The 19,489-nt window shown below is 54.0% G+C and overlaps 1 protein-coding gene across 1 annotated transcript in view; it reads left to right on the top strand.

The window, feature by feature from the left end:
• CCND2 (cyclin D2) overlaps positions 1-19,489 on the top strand; it is a 28,391-nt gene that overhangs the window by 1,986 nt on the left and 6,916 nt on the right. Inside the window, exons 2-4 of the mRNA XM_043880717.1 lie at positions 250-465; positions 3,028-3,187; positions 11,396-11,544. Of these exons, the coding sequence (XP_043736652.1) occupies positions 250-465; positions 3,028-3,187; positions 11,396-11,544 (525 nt within the window). The remainder of the gene's footprint in view (positions 1-249; positions 466-3,027; positions 3,188-11,395; positions 11,545-19,489) is intronic.

The following is a 19,489-nucleotide window of genomic DNA, read 5'->3' on the forward strand; positions in this document are numbered from 1 at the left end:
TCGGCTTCGGGGTCCTTAACCCCCCTCTCCTTTGAGATTTTAAGCTCCCGGGGAGGACCCCCGCGCGGATGGCCATGTAGATTGCCCCCAATTTCCTTGTCTTCATTCTTATCGCTTATTCTACTCCCCTCCCCTCCCCCCAAATTCAATATTTTTGTCATTTCCCTAGATTGTGCGATTTCCCTTTCTTCCTCCTTTCCTGATATTATGGTCTCCCCCCACCCCGACCCCTTCCCACTCGTGTCGTAGGTCTGTGAGGAGCAGAAGTGCGAAGAGGAGGTCTTTCCTCTCGCCATCAATTACCTGGACCGCTTCTTGGCCGGAGTCCCAACTCCGAAGACCCATCTGCAGCTGCTGGGGGCCGTGTGCATGTTCCTGGCGTCCAAGCTCAAAGAGACCATCCCGCTGACCGCTGAGAAGTTGTGCATTTACACCGACAACTCCATCAAGCCTCAGGAGCTGCTGGTAATGACTGCCTCCTTCCTGCCTGCCTGCCTTTCTGTCTGCCCTGGCCTAATCCGCCTTGACCCACCGCTCCCAGAACAAACCCTTAGGACCCCAAATTACCCATCTGTGAAATGTCCCCCCTTCGAGGAGCTCTGCCCTTTATATTGAGACTCCTTGTGTTCCTACTGTGTGCTGGACTGTATATACAAAGTACTCAGGCTCTGCCCATGCATAAGATCCTTCACAGAGGTTTGCAGAACATGTATGTATGTATGTATGTGTGTGTGTGTGTGTAGCGGAGGTATAGAACACAGTGCTAATATTTTAATTAAATTCCCAATTTTCAATCACTGACTTCTGAGACAGTCATCAATCTCTCACATGATCCAGACATGTTGTGACGTGTCTCCTAAGAACTAGGAGTTCAAAGGTACGGTCTAGGGAATCTCTCAGACTCTCCAGCATAGCTGCATATAGTAGCTGTTAACTAAACACCAATTCACTGGCTTTTGAGCAGAGTCAAGGTTGGCCCTTTGTGGGCAGATTCTGAGGCGTGGATTCCCATCTCCGGTGGGGCTGGAACCTCTGTACAGACATGGGGGTCCTGTCTGGGTTCTGGTTTTCTGCCAGCAAACCTTTCTCCCAGCCAGTACCCCTTGAGTCTGCAGCGTCACGCTGAAGACGGCCATGTAGCCGCAGTGTGGCGTTGGTTGAGCGGCCCCAGAGGCCACCTTCAGTGATCTGCACACCCATCTCCCAACTCCTTGGAAGAGGGCCCCCCCCTGTTCCTCCCCTCCAACCTCCCTCCCTGCTGACCAGGCCCGCACCGAAGTCCCCAGGGCCAGGACAGGCTGCCTGAACTGAGTTCTTTGTGAGAAGCCTTCCTCCCTGAGGCTGTGCTGCCACCTAGCGGCAGACATGTGCAAGGACGGGGAGGAATCTCCGAGAATGCAGAGGGGCATGAATGACCTCACCTTTGAACAGCTGCCAGATTTCAGCTGCTTCTGGTTTGGTCGGAGAGGCCCAGAAAGGTGCTTTCTTCTGGGAGATCTGCTTCCTTTAATAATGGTACAAGTCGAGTGGTTTATACTCACATTCTCCCGTGAGAAGGAGAGCTGGAATTTCAAGCCGTCTTGGAAAGACCCTGATTGTTTAGGAGGCTATCTGTGTGTTTACCCCCAACCTCCGGAAAAAAGCGAAGGCCAACATTAAAGCCAGCAAAGACAAACAAATGGGTAGAATTAAGATCCCGTTATTATTTTTTTCCCCAAGGGAGACCAGGAAAAATTATCTTCCTTTTGCTTCACTGTTAAATCATGATGGGGGGAACTCAGATCTTTTTAGAGCACCCCAATTTTTTGGAGGGTCTGCCAAGCTAATTTATATTTCTGCAGACACATCTGCCTTTTCCTAGACTCTTTATCCCAGAAGTTGAGATCTAGAGGGGTCCTCCTGTTTTACCAACGAGGAAGCTAAGACCAGGGAAGGGGAGGGCATTGGCCGAGACCACACAGCTGGTGGGTGCCAAGTGGGTAGAATGGGGCTCCGGTGGCTGGGGGGAAGAGAGTCCGTTTCCTCCGGTGATTGTGGGAGCGAGCTGCACTGGCGGGCTGCTCTTAACCGCTCATTCTTATGATGATCGATCGATAGGCCTGTTTTCCCTCAGCACATATTTTTAAGGCCTTCTTTTTGGCTTGTTTCCCTTGAACACAATTCCCCCTGAAGTATCTCAATGAGGGGAAGAAACAAGGTTTTTTTCAGTAGGTGGGATGCTGGTGAGAGGCCCACAGACATGGGGTTGCCTTGTGCCAGCATCTGGGCTGCGTGCTTCTCTATGACCTTGAACAAACATTTTCATCCTCCCCTGAATCCCCTCCAGCCACAAAACGGGGTGGCCAGTGACCCTCCGGTCCTTCAGTCATGGTAACAAAAACTTGCGAAAACCTGTATGTAGAAGGGTGCGCTGTGTCTGGGTGTCATTTCCTGAGGTCTTCTGCATTGTGTGTGCAGTGGGAAGTCTTAGCAGCAGAGAGGAAAATGGCACTTTTTGGCACCAACGGCAGGCAAGGTAATTGGTTGCCAAGGATTTGGGCCAAGAAACCTAAATTTGAGCTTCATTCTGTGTACATCTTTTTTCCAGGAGGATGAAAAAAGACTTATTAATTCAGTCACTGATATATACGATAAATTCCTATCAAAGGGCCACCATGACCTTGGTGGTATTTTACTGTGGATTCAGCCTTCTGGGTGGGCGGGCGACAGCATCCTCTGGAAGTCAGGGTTGGGTGGGGAAGGGGGGCGTGTGCAGCTGGAGAGGCTGAAGAAATAGCAGAAAGGACCATGGAGCCGGTGGCCACCTGGGCGCTCATTGGTTTCCGGGGAGCTTGACATTTGAAGCCTTCAGAGCCATCACCCACTTCAAAGCTTTAGGGCCACTCTGATAAATGGACCCGCCTTCCAGTCTAGCCTCGTCCTAATGAACATCTTCAAGCAACTGGTCTAGATCCCAAGCCTCCCATCCGGGACACTGGGTCAGCCTGTGTGGGTTTTATACTCTTCTCCGCCTCCCTCCCTCCCCAGGAGTGGGAGCTGGTGGTGCTGGGCAAGTTGAAATGGAACCTGGCGGCTGTCACCCCCCATGACTTCATCGAACACATCCTTCGAAAGCTGCCCCAGCCCAGCGAGAAGCTGTCGCTGATTCGCAAGCACGCTCAGACCTTCATCGCTCTGTGCGCCACTGGTAGGAACTGCCGGAGCCCCAGGGAGGCGGGGTGGCTGGGTGCTGAGGAGGGCTTTGGGGGGGCTGCAAGGGGAGGTAGACCACAGCCCTAACTTCTGAGCATTTACAGGAGGGGTCCCAAGTAGTCTCTACAGAGTCCAAGGTTTCCTTCCTGGGCGGTTTTTTCCCTCTTTTATCTCAGCTGGTATATTTTCTCTCTCTGCCAAACTCATAAATGGTTTACGAGGACAGGTGTGGTAAGGAGAAGAAAAAAAAAATAGTGCCTGTTAAAATATTCTTTATGGTGTCTAAAGTGCTCTTTTGAAGATTATTATATGCTCTCTGGTCGTGTTTAAATCTTTCATCTTTGGAGGGGAAAGGATGGCTTGGAGATAAGCCCAAGAGGAAATTTGGGGGGTGGAGGCAAATACAGGTTAAGGAACCCTGTCAAGATAAATACCGCCTGCCCTGTTACGTGGGAAGGGAAGAGGCCCCAGGATTTCTCTGGCAGGGTACTGACTGCCTCTGGCTGCTCCCTCTGGCAGGGTGGGGTTGGACCTGTGGACTTTGCAGCCGGGAGTCACTTCCGAAGCCTGGGCTCTGCTACCCTCCCTCCACGTGTTGAGGTTTTGATTGCAACCTGTAACATTGCAATGGCCTTTTCATGTTAAAAAGCGCTACACCTACCCTGTTGATCCCACAATTGATAGGTAATCTTGTTGGCCCCTGTGCCATTAACTAATACACTAAAGGCAGTGGTTTGATACAGTCTGATCACACTGAACCTTGGCCAGTTTCTACATTGCCCCCCTCTCCCTGCCCCCCAACGGTAGTGGCTGTGGGAGAAACTCTGGACCCGCAATCATCTAGGGTGGAGCGTCAGGAGTTCATATTTTCACAAGCAGAAGTGTCAGGGAAAGAACTTGTTTGGGCAGATCTTTTTCCGCCCCCTGCTCCTCCCGCCCCCCGCCGGGAGGTGGGGGAGAGGGCGGAGTTCAAGGTTGCCCCGGAGTCTGCACTTGCATTGCAAAGGTGGCCTGGGGGTTGACTTCTCTCAGTGTCTTGTTACATATTATATTGGAGCCCAAGGAGATGAACACATTGTTTGCAATATCATCCATGCCCTGTTCGCAGTCAAAAGGTCGGGCTTTGCTACATATCACTGGGTGACCTCCCAGCGCGCTTAAGTTTTGTCTGAACCTTAGCTTCTTCATCTGCAAAACACACGGGACACTCCTACAACCCTTTCAGGGTGGTTAGGAAAACGGACATCAGAAGAGATGATGGGTGAGGAGGCCCTTTGTCAACCAGGCAAGGTGTAGGTGATGGGCCCTAGTACTAACTGTGAACGTGACTCCGATGCTGACTCTTCCAGCTAAGGCGGATACAGTGACTTTCACGCTGACCCTGCTGCGCCGTCTGAGTCCAGCAGGACGCCAAGCTCGGCCTTCGCTGGCTCAGATGCAGGGTCCAGCCCCCCCACCCCCCACCATGGATCCCAGGGCAAGCTTCCCCTCCCCGGGCTTCCCAGATGCAGTCTGTGCCCTTCCTGCGGCCCCGGGGGCCACTCTTAGCCGTTGATCCCTGCTGCCTTGCAGGCTGTGGCCATTCTTAGCTGCTTCCCTTTCTGCTGTCTGGCCTGGGCCCTCGAGGTCAGCCCCTCATTGACTTGTCACTTTGTCTCCCAGGCCCCGCCTGTGCCCCCTTCTCCATGGTCATTATTCACTGGGGGAGGGGGTCAGCCAGTCCTTTTCTCTCTCGGACAGCTGACCCCTGACCCTGCGCTCCCGCATTGCCCAGCTGTTGATGGCCGGAGCTCTGATTTGACCTTGTCTCTTAACTGATGTACCTTTGGGGGTCCGTCTGCCCACTCCTCGATGATCTCCAACTTGGATAGGAGGGTGGGTGGAGTCACCCAGGCCTAGAGCAGGTCCCCACATTCTCTAAAGGCCCATTCTCTAAAATTGGGGATCCCATCCCCCACCCTGGGCCTTCTTGGCCAGATCCTTGGGGCAGCTGCCAAGTTTGGGGCCAGAGTAGGGAGCCTGGGATTCAGGGACTGAGGACAGAGGTCTGAGGGGAGGCGGAGGAAGTTGGGAAGACTGCCTTGCTAGTGTGGGGCAGGGGGTGGGGAAGGATAGGAGAAAAGAGACTTCTAGCCAGGTGCTCAGTAAGCCCCAAGTGTGGTCTGCTCAGAGCACAGGTCTCCTGTGTCTCCTAAAGGAAGGAGCCTATCTCCGGAGGCTTTTCTTTCCCCCATCTGCCCTTGAATGTGTCTGCAAGGCTATGTCACATGGCATCCTGCTGGCTGGGGCTTTAAGGCCATCGACCTGATGGATCGAGAGCCCGGGGGCTGCTTTTCTTAGCTGCTTTTCATCTCAGTTAGATGAGATGCCACACTTTGGGTGTGTGTCTGGGACAGGTAGCAGGTGGGAAGTCCCAGGAGCTCGGGTCCTGTTTCCCCACTCCCACCCCACATGGATCCCGCCTGTTCTGTCTCTGAGCTCTGGCAGCCAGGGGTGCGGTAGCGACCCTGGGGCGCGGCGGCCAGTCGAGGGGGGAAGCTGCTTGTGAAAGAGCTGGCCTTGGTCCCGCTGTCTGCAGAGAGTGCCTGTGTGTGAAAGGGGAAGAGGCTGGAGGCCGGACGAGTAGGGGGTCGGTCTTCTTCCTGGGGCTCGAGGCATAACATGATGAGACAGAGAGGTGTCCCCTTACCTCCCCTGCTCAACCCTGAATAGCCAGTGGGGTGGAGACTCCCTCCGGCTGGTCCTGGTTGGCAGAGGCCACGGGACGAGGGGGAGCCGTTATGGCTCCTGTGGAGCTTTAGCTGCCAGGCAGCAGGCGGGTCCTGATGGCAGACCCCCCCAGGTCTGCCAAGGGGGACGGAGACCACTGGGATGACTCAGGATCGCACGCTGGCGTGGGGAGATTCTTGACGCATGATATCATGCTCAACAGATGATTCCAGTTAGTCTAGAAGAGCCAATGGCATTGAGGTTGAACTTGGCGTGGGGGGGTGGGGAGAGGAGGTGTTTAGCCTCCCTACCCATGGCGCCCGGCCTCTCCTCTTTTTACCTAGGTGCCCCCCATCCCAAGGTGCTGCCCTCAGCTATCCTGCACATGAGTATCCCCCCCCAGACTTCCGGGCCTGGGCCCCGCTGATGGTATCACGCCCGGTGCTCCCAGCCGTCTTCTTGGCTTTGCCTCCAGGTGTTCTTGTGAAGTTCATCCCCAGGTTGCAGCCAGAGAGTGATGGCCCAGGTGGCTCCAGTGGTAAAGAATCCTGCCTGCTAGTGTAAGCAGAGGCAAGAGATGTGGGTTTGATCCCTTGGTGGGGAAGATCCCCCGGAGAAGGAAATAGAGGCAGCCCACTCCAGTATTCTTTTGTCATTCATTTTGAATTGAGTTGCTTTACAGTGTTGCGTTGGTTTCTACCCATGGACAGAGGAGCCTGGCGGGCTACGGTCGTGGGGTTGCAAAGAATCGGACACAACCACGCACACACACGCACACACACACATACAGAGTGAACACACACACAACCACATGCGCGCGCACACACACACACAGAGTGAACACACACCCACCCACACACACACACACACACCCCACACACACACACCCACACACAGTGATGGCCCAGAGAGAATCTACCACTTGGCGCCTGAGCCAGGAAAGGAGGTTTGCCTGGGTGGTTGGAAAGTGGAAGGAAGAATGGAAACCCGCTCTCTGTCCTCTAGGAGCCAGGGTCGCAGGGGCCAGGAGGAGTGGCCGGTTGACCCGGAGTCTCCCTTCTTCCCTAGTGGGGACAGGCAGCCTGGCAAGGCCGTCTCACCTCCCATCTTGCTGTGAGGAGCAGGCTGAGGGCCCTCCTCCCGCCACCTGCTCCCAGCCAGGCCGCTGGAGTTAAACTGACATCGAAGCCCCCACAAGGACGGGGTGGGCTGAACCGGCTCTGGGGGCCGCCGATGACGTCATTCGGTGGCCACTGAGCACCCTCATCCTGGCCTTTTAAACCCCCACCGGACTGACGCCAGGTTGCGGGAGAGATGGAGGAGGGCGTCTCTGGTTGACACCTCAGAGAGAGGCTCTCTCGCCCCCCAGTGGTGAACAGAAGCACGGCAGTCACGCTTACCCGGTCAAGGCCTCCGCCGTCGTAGTCAAAACAACCGGGATAAGGCGACCCGCCAGGGCCCTGTAATCTGTGGCTGCAAACCTGCTTAGCTCAGAACGCTTCCTCCAGTGACATCTTCCTGAGTTGATGAACGTGGAGCACTTCTCTTGCCCTTGCCTGGGTTAAGGGGCCTCCCGGAGGTCCTTGAAAGACGTGGGGAGAATCTCTGCAGGGTCCCAGAGCAAGAGCAGGGTTGGGTGGGGGTGCGGCGGGGGCAGCTGAGGATGGAACGGGTTCCCATCTCTTGGACGTCAAAGCCTAGGCTCCCTCCTCTGGGCATTTCTTCCTCTTCTGATGGGAGAGACGACCCTGAGTTCTTAGTGGGGCTGGAGGTTGGGGGGGAAGGCTCTGTTCACCTTCCGAGGAGTCCTCCAGCGCACTGGGTGCCAAGTCCAGGCGCCTGCAAACCCAGCAGCAGACGCTAGACAAAGCCGCTTAACCTCTGGAGATTTCACCGATTCACCGGTAAAAGCCAGTGTCCTGAAACAGGTGAACTTTACCTTCTTTTTGCTAATACTCGGCCAAGTCAGCAAACTGCAGGAACGCCGTCAGGGCTGGTCGGTGGAGATGCGCCCTTTGCCTGCCTCGCCTCACCGGGAGGGCAGGGGTCAGGTTGGGGCTGCAGGTGTGTGGGCCTGCTCCTTGGCTCTGGCTGCCCCTCCTCTTGCAGGAATGAGCACGGTCCATCCAGCTTCCCTTTGATCGCCTGTATACTTATGTCGTCTTTCTGTCTCCCCTACCCCCACGTCCCCATGGGACCTCAGCTTCTCCTGTCCCTGATGGAGCAGCAGGAGGTGGTGGGGACTTCATGAGGCTGTGTTCCTGTCTCACACACATAGGATCGGGAAGGAGCCTCCAGGCCCAGAGCAGATCCCTCATTCTCTCTGGGCTCCCCATGCACCTTCCCCTGAATCACTGCAGATGCTGAACAGAATCTCTTGACAGTCAGAACTGCCCACTCCAGGGCCTTCCCTGGCGGTCCAGTGGCTAAGATTAAGTGTTTCCACAATGCAAGGGGTTAACAGGTTCGAGCCCTGGTAGGGGAACTAAGATCCCACAAACCATGAGGTGTGGCCAAAAAAGTACTGCCCGCCCCCATCCCGCAGCAAGTCCCAGTGTTAGGAATAGTGGGGGGTGATGGTGGTGGCGGTTGATGTGAACTGTTTACTGTGAGCAGGGCAACTGCTCTCTTGGTTGAATCCTCAGAACTACCCTGGGAGGTGGGTATAATTGTTACCCTCATTTGCAGGTGAGAAAACAGAGGCTCAGAGAGGGTCGGGTGACTGGCCCGGGAGACCTTCAAGCAGCTGGTGGGCAGTGGGCTACCAGCCTCCATGGCCTCCATCTTCCAGTGCTTCGAGCTGCGTGGCCCAAACCCTTCCCAGCAACTAGGGGAGGCCTGCGTGGCTCCACGTGGATGCTCCTATCCATGTGGAGGCATCTCCCTTCTTAGAGATGTATCTTTAGAATGAACCACCCTGTGCTGTATTTTTATGTCCTATATTTGGGGGGCAGGGGACCATCCATGGTGCCTGGAGCGCGGGGGAACATGATCTGAATGGGTCCCTGCTCAGCTAACTACCTCTCACTCTGCTGAGGGTCGGGTTGCCCAGGAAGTGACACACACCTTATGTTTCTAGGTAGAGAGCTGAGGGTGGAGGGAGACGCTCACCCCTAATCGTGCCTTCAGCACCAGAATACAACGTGTCAGCATTTCTGAGCAAGCGACTTAGAGATTCAGGGGAGATTGTTACGTGATATTTAATTTTTGCTAAAATAAGTTTTCCCCACCCAGTGGTGGGGAAGTTTACATGTATCTTTGTATCTTCTAGTTCCCCTATATTCATGTACGTTTATGCCTATTTATATATTTATGGGTGGTTGCAATCTTGATCATAGCACACAGTCATATAGTTTTTTTTTTGCCCCCCTCCTCACCCAGGTAGGTATTGTGACTATTTCTTCATCCAGTTCCATAGCTGAAAGTTTAAGGTTTCCAGAAATGGCTGAATGGGCTGGGTGGAACTTTCCACGGTTGAATGTGGAGGTTAGCGAACAGTAGCTAGGACAAAGACGAGACCAGGTGTTTTATTGGGTATTTTCCTCTCTGCCATTTCCCCTATCAGCAGAGAGGGGAGTGTCTCTGGGTGTAGTCTTGGGGCAGCCCCCGAGGCCATGCAGAACTGCCCGATGGAGAGACTTGTCTTGTGACTTCGCTGCCTGGTGGAAGCCAGGGTGTCTGCTTTGTGGTGACCTAGACGGGTGGGATGCGAGTGGATGGGAGGGAGGCTCTCCATATATACATGGAGAGGGGATCCATGTATGTATACAGCTGATTTGCTACATTGTACAGCAGAAACTTAGAATGTAACTGCTTTACAGTGTTAATTTTTTTTTTTTAATAAAAGTCAGTTAGACCTGGAGGGGCCCCTGGGAGATGAGCCAGCCTACTGCCTTTCAGCTTTTTGACCTAAACCATAAGGGAAGAAATACATTTTATAACACCACTTGGGATGCCTCATCAGTGTACCTCAAATCGATACAAGAGCTTCTGCAGACAGTGTTGACTCTCCACCACACGCCCTCCTTCCTGATACTTTTATTTTGTTCAGCACAACGGCAACAACAGAACATGCAGGTCACGACCCACAAGTGAACTTAGTGATGGGTACTGAGTTGCAAGGGAAGTTAGAAAAACTAACTTCAGGTCTGGAGGGAGGGCATGACTGGTCCAGGACCCCCAGGGGGCTGAACCTGGCTTTGCAGCACTCATGTCGCCTCCACTGGATTAACCCAGAGGAGAGTGGCCAGCTGCTCAGAATCCTGTGGCTCAGCGGAGCCTGCCTGGCTTCCCTTGCTTCATAGGTGCAGCCGTCAGGGGTCAGGGGATGGTGGGGCGGGGCAGGGGGGACCATGTCTCTCAGCATTTTCCCCCCAAACAAGGGAGGTACAGTCCTCTGGGCACCCCCTGGACCTTCCACCCGCACCCGCTGGCTTCTAGAAGTTGGTCAATTTGCTAGAAGTAGGGTTGGGTGTGCAGGCAGTGGGATGCAGAGATAGGCAGTGTGTGGACTGTGCTTCTAGGCTGAGGCTTGGGCACTGGGGGAGGGGGCCAGGAGGCGGGGTCTCCTCCTGCCCCACCTTTCCCTGCCAGCTGCTCCCACCCCAAGCCCCTGTGGGCCCAGGGCCACAGGCTGGCTGCCGCCTCTGCAATTGTGAATGTCTGGTGGAGTGGGGGGAGCTAACAAGGTTTTTGGGCAGAGAAACACTGCCGTGACCCCATGTGAAGAGACCTACAGCAGAGAAGAGGGAGGGAGGCTGGCTTCGTCACCATCCAGGGGACAGAGGAGGGCCCGCACAAGTCACCGCGCAGCAGGCTTTGGGTGGAATGTTGTAATGTACATCCCTCAAGAGGTGGAGACGGTGCCTGGACTAAGACAAGAAGGCCAAGGAGAAAGACAGCCAGCCAGTCCTGCCGCGTTTATGGAGTTCGGCCAGGAGGGGTGGGGAGCTTGTGTCTCGTTGAGCCACCCAGCACGGTTTCTAAGGACGCCCCTCACTCGATGTAGACCTTGGAGTCAGCGATAAAAGTGCCTCCATGGAAAATGTTGATATGCTAGCAAGAGGGAGAAGCCATAGGTTAAACTGTTTCTGTGGGCTCAACCCAATGCTCAGGTTGGGGTTTTTTGTTTTTGGTGTTTTTTTTTTAAATATTTATTTAGCTGCACTTGGTATTCATTGTGGCATGTGAACTCTTAGTTGCGGTAAGGTGCAGTCTAGTTCCCCGACCAGGGATCGAACCCATGCCCCCAGCATTGGGAGTGCAGAGTCTTAGCCACTGGACCACCAGGAAAGTCCCCTGTGCTGGGATTTGAATTGGGACGCATGTCCTCCCTCCGCAGCAGCCCCCTCCCCAACCTTCCACATTTTGCGTGATGAATCACATGGGTTCTAACGCCTCCGTGGGACCAGGTGGCACTTCTGCTGTCCGTCTTCCGAGCAGAGAAGCACCTGTCTCCACCCCATCGTGACCTTCCTGCCTCTCGTCCCCACAGACTTCAAGTTCGCCATGTACCCGCCATCGATGATTGCAACTGGAAGCGTGGGGGCCGCGATCTGTGGGCTTCAGCAGGACGAGGACGTGAGCTCGCTCACCGGAGACGCCCTGGTGGATCTCCTGGCAAAGATCACCAACACCGACGTGGTAGGTGGCCCCTGTCCCTCCTCCTGGCCGAGACCAGGCGTCTCGTCCGTCCGCTTGGGGAAAGAGACAGTTGGTGGGATTGGTGATGTGTCAAAGGTTCTTTGTGGCAGCTGGCTTCTCTTTGCCGAGACCACGGCCTCCGACGTCGTACAGAATTCAGCAGGTAAGGCCGCCTCTTCAGGTTTCAGCAGCCCGTGTGCCCTCACGATAGAGGGGAGAACTTAGCAGGCAGATCCGAGGCGGGAGGGAGGCCGCTGACTGCTTTCCTGTATGGCCCGGGCTTCCCCGCGGGTCTGATTTGTTGCTTGTTTCCATTTATGTACAATCCCCAGCCTGCCTCTCCTCCAGCGTGGAGCCTTCTCGCCTGCTCACACACGCTGAGGCTGGCAGGCAGGGCCAGAGCGGGGGGCCCCCCTGCACCACAGGGCGTGGGAGAGGAGGGCCCCCCCACTCCCGTGAGGAGGTGTCTGCCTCCACTGACCTCTCAAGCCCTCGCGCCTGCCTCTCATTTCCCTTTAGTTCATTGTGATGATGGATTAAAAAGCACTTTAAAAAGAGTTAAGTGCCATGCAAACGCAAGGAACTATTATTAGCTATAGATTTTTCCATTCTGGGTGCCCCGTGGACAGTTCAGAGGCTGTAACTCTGGATGCCAGAATTTGAAGCTCTTTAGAAGAAAGAGAGGTTTGGGGGAGAAGCCAGGGTCCAGAGAGGCTCTGATTCAGCTGGTTGGAAATGACAGTCCTTAGAAGGTCCAGGCCAGGGCGAGTCTACGAGGTCAGAGAGGTGGAGAGGCCAGGGTCACCGGCCAGGGACTGGAACCCAGAGGCTCTGACGCCTGGGCCTGGGAACCCTGCATTCCTGCCTGGCTGCAGCTCCTGGGATCTTTTTGTTTGAAAAAGGCCTTTGGCTTAAAGCAACCCGGGAGAGGGGTGTCAGCTCCGAGGCCCTCTCGAGTTACCATGGAGAAGCTCAAGAATGCAAGGGACTTCGTGATGACCCCCTCTGGATGGTCAGGGGGATTCTGAGTGCCCTGCTGGGGTAATATATTGAGTTACAAGGGAGAATGTGGTTTACCAGTCTGAGGCCGGTGCCTCCTCTGGCAATGCTGGGCAGAAGGGGTAAATGTCAGCTCGGCAAAGGCTGAAGTTCTCTTGCTTTCCCCCCCACCCTCTCTGCAGATTTTGCCCCAATCTTTATTACCATCTCACAGAAATGGCACAGAGAGGGGTTCTCCTGGACTTGCTTTTCAGATGCTGCCTCCAAACAGGGTTTTTTTTTTTTTTAATTTTGTTTATTTTTTAATTGAAGGATAGTTGGTTTACAGAACTGTGGTTTCTGCCAAAGTGGGTGAAAGAATCCACCTGCAATGCAGGAGATGCGGGTTCGGTCCCTGGGTCAGGAAAATCCCCTGGAGGAGAAAATGGCAAACAAGCTTTTGAAGCATGGTTTCCCAGGTGTAGATCGAAAAGACCCTCCCAGGCAGAATGCGTTTCAAATCCTCTAGAGGAAAATCTTGGACAGAATTTATTAGGGTTTATAGAAATGATATGCTTCCTTCCTTTTCTGAACCTCTCCTCTTAAGGCTGCCTTGCTGAAAGGATTCCTAACCAGCATCAGACCAGCCCCTCCTCGACCCCCAGAGACAAAACATGTCAGTGACAAGAGTTTTGACCCCCGCTTCAGGCATTGTAACCTCCTTCGGATATTTACAGACACGTCCTCACGGTCTGATGGCCCCACGGGGTCTCCAACCTTCTCCACATCTCTCTGTCACCCCTTAGTGGCTTCAGATGGACAGAGGTTGTTCCCAGGGTATCACCGGAGCTCGTGGGCTGTGGCTGGCTTTTCATGCCCGCGAACCAGTCTCTCACTTCATGCTGGAGACACTGCTGGCCTCTTTCAGACACTATTTTGCTGGGCCATTCAGACTAGGTCAATTGAGTACAGCCCTAGCTTAAAGGGTCCTTCTAAAAATTGCAGCTGTTGATGGAGATGGCACACACACATGCTTCAATCTCACCGGTGGGTCTGGGGGTGTAACATTTTGATGTGAAATCCTGAGCACTCGTGGACCAAGTTTTCAGAGAACAGATGGAGACCTCAGGCATTTCCACTTCCCCTCGGATCCGCAGGTCTGGCTCCCGCAGTCCCAGGGCGTGTCTGTCCTCTGTGCCTCAGCTGTTGTGTGTGTGTGTCCTTGGGCACCGAGTCCTCTCTCCCATCAGTCTGGACTCTCTGGAGGGCTCTTGTTTAAAACAATATTTAATGGAGAATTATTTGACTTAATTTCAGCATTAAGTGTTCAAATGTTAGTTGCTCAGTCGCGTTCCACTCTTGGCGACCCCGTGGACTGTAGCCCACCAGGCTCCTCTGTCCACGGAATTCTCCAGGCAAGAATACTAAGGTGGGTTGCCATTTCCCTCTCTAGGGAATTTCAATGTACAGTCGTTAAAAGAAATAGAAACAGCAGGGCGAAGTAACAGCAAATGCATCCTCTAATTGGGCTGATACCCACATCCAGACTCTTTGAACAGCACTGGGAAGTCCCGAACGACTGCAGTCTGGAGCCCCAGTTGGGAAAAGGTCCCAGGTGGTGCCTGCCTGCACTCTACGGGTGAGACTTCAGATTGCAGCTTTCAGGGCTCCCGCTCACGATCCCAGGGTGCACACTGAGATCATCAGCTCTGGGTTTTAACTTTTTTTTTTTTGCAATGCTGTTTGTTTCGTCTTGTGAGTCATAGTCTGGAGAGCGCTGGGGGCAGGCTGTCACCTTGTGAGCAACGCAACACGAATGAGCAAGGCGCAGACCCGAGGCAAGTGTGGGAGAAGCCCGGGGGTGGGTGACACGTGGAAAATAAAAGATGAGCTTCCTGTCTTCAAGGAACTCAGCGAGTGTGTGGAGAATCAACAGTAAAACACCTAAACTCCCAGCAGATGAAGAGCAAATGAATGGACGCTAAGCCAGTGTGAGGAACTAGAGGCGTAGTAGGAAATCAGCCCGCGGGCAGGACTCTCCGGGCCTAATGTGAAACTCAGGGAAAAGCATCAAGTTTCATCACTTGATGATAGAAAATGTCCTTGGGACAGAGAAAGTGGTCTGTACATGCCATGGTCTATTGTTCACCCTTAAAAAGAAATGAAATTCCGACGTATGCTACAATGTGGGTGTGCCTTGGACATGTTAAGCGAAACAAGCCAGATACCAAAAGACCAAATATGATTCCACTTACCTAGAGTAGTTGAATCCATAAGGACAGAAAGTGGGATAGAGGTTCCCAGGGACCAGAGGATGGGGGAAGGGGGAGAGTGGTTGTTGATGTAAAGATCTGGAGAGGGTGATGGTCACACAACACAGCGAAGGAATTTAAAGCTAACACACTGCATTTAAGAGTTGAAGATGGTCAGTGTCAGGTGGTGTATATGGGGTTAGCCAGAAAAGGTCATTCAGGTTTTCTGTAAGAGCATATGGACAAACCTGAGTGAAATTTTTGGCCAACCCAATGTTTTGCCTTCACAAAAAGTTGTGGCTGTAGATGTAGACCCTCGGACCACACTGAAGGGCCCAGGGTTTTGCATTGAGTCCTCCAGGGGGGAAGCCAGGCGCTCCGACCACCATGTGCCCCACGGGCCTTGATGCTCAGACAGCTAGGAAATCGGGGTGCATTGGCCTCTGACTCCAGAGTCCCCACAGCTGTGTGTCAGCCTTGTGCACCCGGAGATCCTGGACCAGCTGATGGTGTCCTCTCTCCGTGGGTTGTCACCGATCCGGCTGCGGAAAGAGGGTCCCCAGGACAGCCAGACCCACCTCTCTGGCTCCTTGGCCGGCGGCAGTGAGCTTTGATAGGAGGGACGCACGCGGCCGTAGAAAGCTGTGTTCTGTTGCTCACTCTGGTTGCCAAAATAAACCGGAACGCTTCATGCCAAAGAGAAAGCTGAGTGAGAAGGCTGACAGTTTTACAGGGAATAAAAGTCTCAGAGGGTGGTGTATTTTAAGTAGTCTTTCCTTCCACTCATGAGGGTTGCTAAAAACAGACACCAGCCAGAGAGGCCGTGCTGGCTTTGGGGGACCGTCCACCGGGGCTTCCGTTGCCAGGGGTCCGCTTGCGAAGGGAGAACCGACTGGGCCACTTCCCCGGCAGAATCGGGGTTCCTCTTCCGTCCCCTCGGCATCCTGCTCCGCTTGGCGCCTGCCTTTATCTCCTTGTTCACTTGTCTATAGACTCTTGAACGAGACCCAACTTTGACTCAGTCCTTTCTCTCCGTATCCCCTGGCAGAGTCATCGGGAATGATGCTGGGGTGAGGGGAGGAAGGGAAAGGGGACAAAGAGCTGGCAGGTGGATGTCAAGTGTGTTTCCCCTGCTCTGGTCTCCCCAGGTCTCTTGGAAAGTGAAAGAGGACTTAGCATGTCAGGGTCCCTCGAGTTTTACCTGGCTTTCTCTTAGAGCGAGTCACTTCAGTGTCACATGACACCAGTTTCCTAAATCCCTAATGAGCGAGTAGAATGGGGCTCACAGGCCTTGAAAATGTGAAGTTATCGGAAGATAGTTAACAGAACAGGTATAGACTCAAGTCATCCTGTCATTGTACATACCCTGTTCTACCTAGATGATGCCAAAAGTCCGTTGCATTCTCTTTTTAAGATTTTCTTTTTTAATGTGGACCAGTTTTAAAGTCTTTATTGAGTTTGTCACAACATTGCTTCTGTTTTATGTTTCGCTTTTTTGGCTGTGAGGCATGTGGGATCTTAGTTCCTGGACTAGGGATCAAACCCGGGTCCCCTGAATTGGAAGGCAAAGTGTCAATCAATTGAGACTCAAAGTCTCAATCTCAAAGTCCTGGTTCCACTGGACCACCAGGGAAGCCCCTCTGTCTCAGTCTTAAGTAGCTCCCAGAGAAGTTCCAGGACATCCGTCCCCTAGGGTTATCCTGGCATATTAGAATCCTATTGTCAGTGAACTATTACAAAACAACCTGCAGTGCCAGGGGAGATGCGATTAAGACTGGGCTTCCCAGGAGCCTCCGTGCTAAAGAATCCCATTGCCAGTGCAGTCGACACAGATGTGGGTTTGATCCCTGGGTCAGGAAGATTCTCCTGGAGGAGGAAATGCCTGCCCACTCCAGTATTCTTGCCTGGAAAATTCCATGGACAGAGGGGCCTGGCGGGCTACAGTCCGTGGGGTCGCACAGAGTTGGACGCAACTGACGTCATCTTGGTCCCTGGAGCCTTCTCGAGCACACCTTCTCCCGGAGACTTCTGTGTTCCCGAGACTTGCCTTACGTGGACGGGACTGGGTCTGTGTGGTCAGGGGCCTCCCGAAGAGTGGCTGGAGGAAGGGAAGCCGGGGGCGGGGCGGCAGAGGAAGCAGAGTTGGAGCTGACGCTTCCCGCGCGCCTGCCTGATTTTCACTGCGGGCCTCATTTGGTATTCAAGGAAATAAGCCCAACAGGCTGCGAAGAAAGGAAGAATGAGATAGTTTCCTAAGTTGTCTGTGCCTGAGTTGGCCGCGGGTCTGGGGCTCATTCAGCCCTTTGTCCCCCTGTTGAGTGCAGTGCGTGTGTGGTGACAATGCCCTGATGCAGCGACGCTGGGGGCCGATGGTAACAGTTCCGCAGCCCATTCACCGAGGCCGAGGAGGGTGCAGGGCGCGGGGCTGGAGCCAGCAAGCGGAGGAAGTCGGGGCCCGGGGGGACGGAGCCCGGCATCACAAACGCGGCTGTCAGGGCTGCGGGGGGAGGGGGCCCAGCCTCGTGGGGCTGGAGGCCTGCCCGACCCCCAGCGCTGGGGAGTGCCACCTGTCCAGGCTGACAGACGAGCATTATGGCCCTCCTTCTAATCAGCTTAATTTGGGGCATCTCGACACAATGGCTGGTGCTTTTGGAGGCTGCTGAGGAGCAGAGGGCCCCGGGGCGTCTTTTCATCTGAGGCGCTGTCCTGGGGGTTTTCCAGGCCGCTCTTGGGCTGTGTCTGCCTTTCCTGGAGATTCTCTGGTCTGTCTTTCCTTGGAACCTGGAAGGAGCAGAGAGGTGCAGTGGGAAGAGAGTTCTGGAATAGGAAGCTTGCCCTCTGAAGGCCGGGTTTAACTTCTGACTACATGTGACTGGGGGACGAGCCAGCTCCAGTTCGGTTCTCTAAGCTGGGAAGTGAGGGCTGCTAGCTGTTACAGTGCCCCCGGAGCCCCTAGTCCTCAGATTCTGTAAGGATCTATGTGCATCACCCCCAAGAACCCGGCCCAGGAAAACACTGCCCTCACTCTTCGCAGCTTTGCCTCTTGTTCCCTTCAGGCTCCGCAGCTTGTCCCCTGTCTATTTGTCTGTTTCCATCCATAGGCTTGGCCTCCTCCCTCTGGGTCACACCCTCCACCCTGGTCCCTGCTGGGGAGATTGAGAGCCCCTTGGGCAGGACTGGGGCTGGGGGGACTGGGTGGGGGTGCAGGTCTGCTGCAGGTAGGGGCACCAGCCCACGCTCCCTCCAGCTTCACCTGCCAGCAGCTCACAGGAAATTCACACAGTCTTAGGAAGTCCACCAAGGGGAAGGGCTCCTGCGATGCTGAAGGAAGGTGTTAAAATGCAGGGAGTGGGGAATTCCCTGGAGGTCCAGTGGTTAAGACTCTGCACTTCCACTGCGGAGAGCACAGGTTCTATCCCTGGTCTGGTAACTTAAGATCCCACATGCTGCATGGCCAAAAAAAAAACTATAGGAAAGAAATGCAGGGCATGAACTCCGTTCTCCAGGAAGAGGGAGGCTGATTTCTTAGCTTCATGCCACTGTCAGAGAACATCAGCATCCTTTATGCAAAATGAGCTCTTGCCCTCTGGTAGGTTTTCATCTAGCCAAGAGTGACAGGTCCCACAGTTGAAACTGGGATGCTGTCAGCAGTGGAACCAGAGGAGGGTCAGAGTGCTTCCTAGGAATGGGGGACACAATTGACCCCTGAGAGCCTTCGCTTCCTGCTCCATCCTCATTGCTGGGACAACTGCTGTGGTCCTTCCTTTTCTCTTGAAGTAAGACGTATCAAAGAGGAAGAGCTGGCCACTGTCAAAAATGGTTACATTGACTGGAGGAAGGAGAGTCTGTGTTTTGTGTGAAATCTTTCTTCATTTTATTCAGGAAAATGGTTTGGGGCTGCAAGTTACATAAATATGACGTTCGATGCCTGTGTTATCTCGAAGTCCCATAGAAGTGACTGCGTGGTGTACCAGCCCCGCCCTGAAGGACTTTCTCAGAACTGTTTCTTTAGGGTCTCAGGCTGCTGGGAGGGAAACCTGAATACCAGGAAGAGCAGGCACCTGGGTGACCCCCAGGGAGACTGTCCTTGGCCCCCTATCAAGCTGCTTAGCTCTCTGGAGCCCCATCCCCATGTTCAGAGGACCGCCTGTCTCAGCTGCTGGTGTGGCTAATGCAGAAATGATCGTGGCGTCCTGGGTTCATCATGTTGCTGGGTGGCAGTTGCGTTGATGCAGAAACAGAATCACGGAGGAAGGAAAGTCAATGGTTGGCGGGGGAGCTTCTTAGGGGACCAGCCAGAGCAGTTTTGACTGTTGTCAGTCTGTGCCTTGTTAACCTGATTGGAAGAGTGAACTCACTGAAAAGACCCTGATGCTGGGAAAGACTGAGGGCAGGAGGAGGAGAGGGCGACAGAGGATGAGATGGTTGGATGGCATCACTGACTCAATGGATGTGACTTTGAGCAGACTCCAGGAGATAGTGAAGGATGGGGAAGCCTGGCGTGCTGCAGTCCGTGGGGTTGCAAAGAGTCAGCCTCCCTGCTGGATGCTCCATCCCCAGTGCCTGTCCCATTGCCCCCGTCACCTGTCGTGAGCAAATGCTCACTCGTACCTCATTTCAGAGAAACCTCAGAAATTCTTTCAGATTCCAAGACTTCCTCTTTGTAACGAATGATTAGAGCTTCATCTAGACATCTCCATTGATCCTCCCTCTGT

The sequence above is a fragment of the Cervus elaphus genome, chromosome 22, assembly GCF_910594005.1.
Source record: "Cervus elaphus chromosome 22, mCerEla1.1, whole genome shotgun sequence".
NCBI classification, from domain to species: Eukaryota; Metazoa; Chordata; class Mammalia; order Artiodactyla; family Cervidae; genus Cervus; species Cervus elaphus.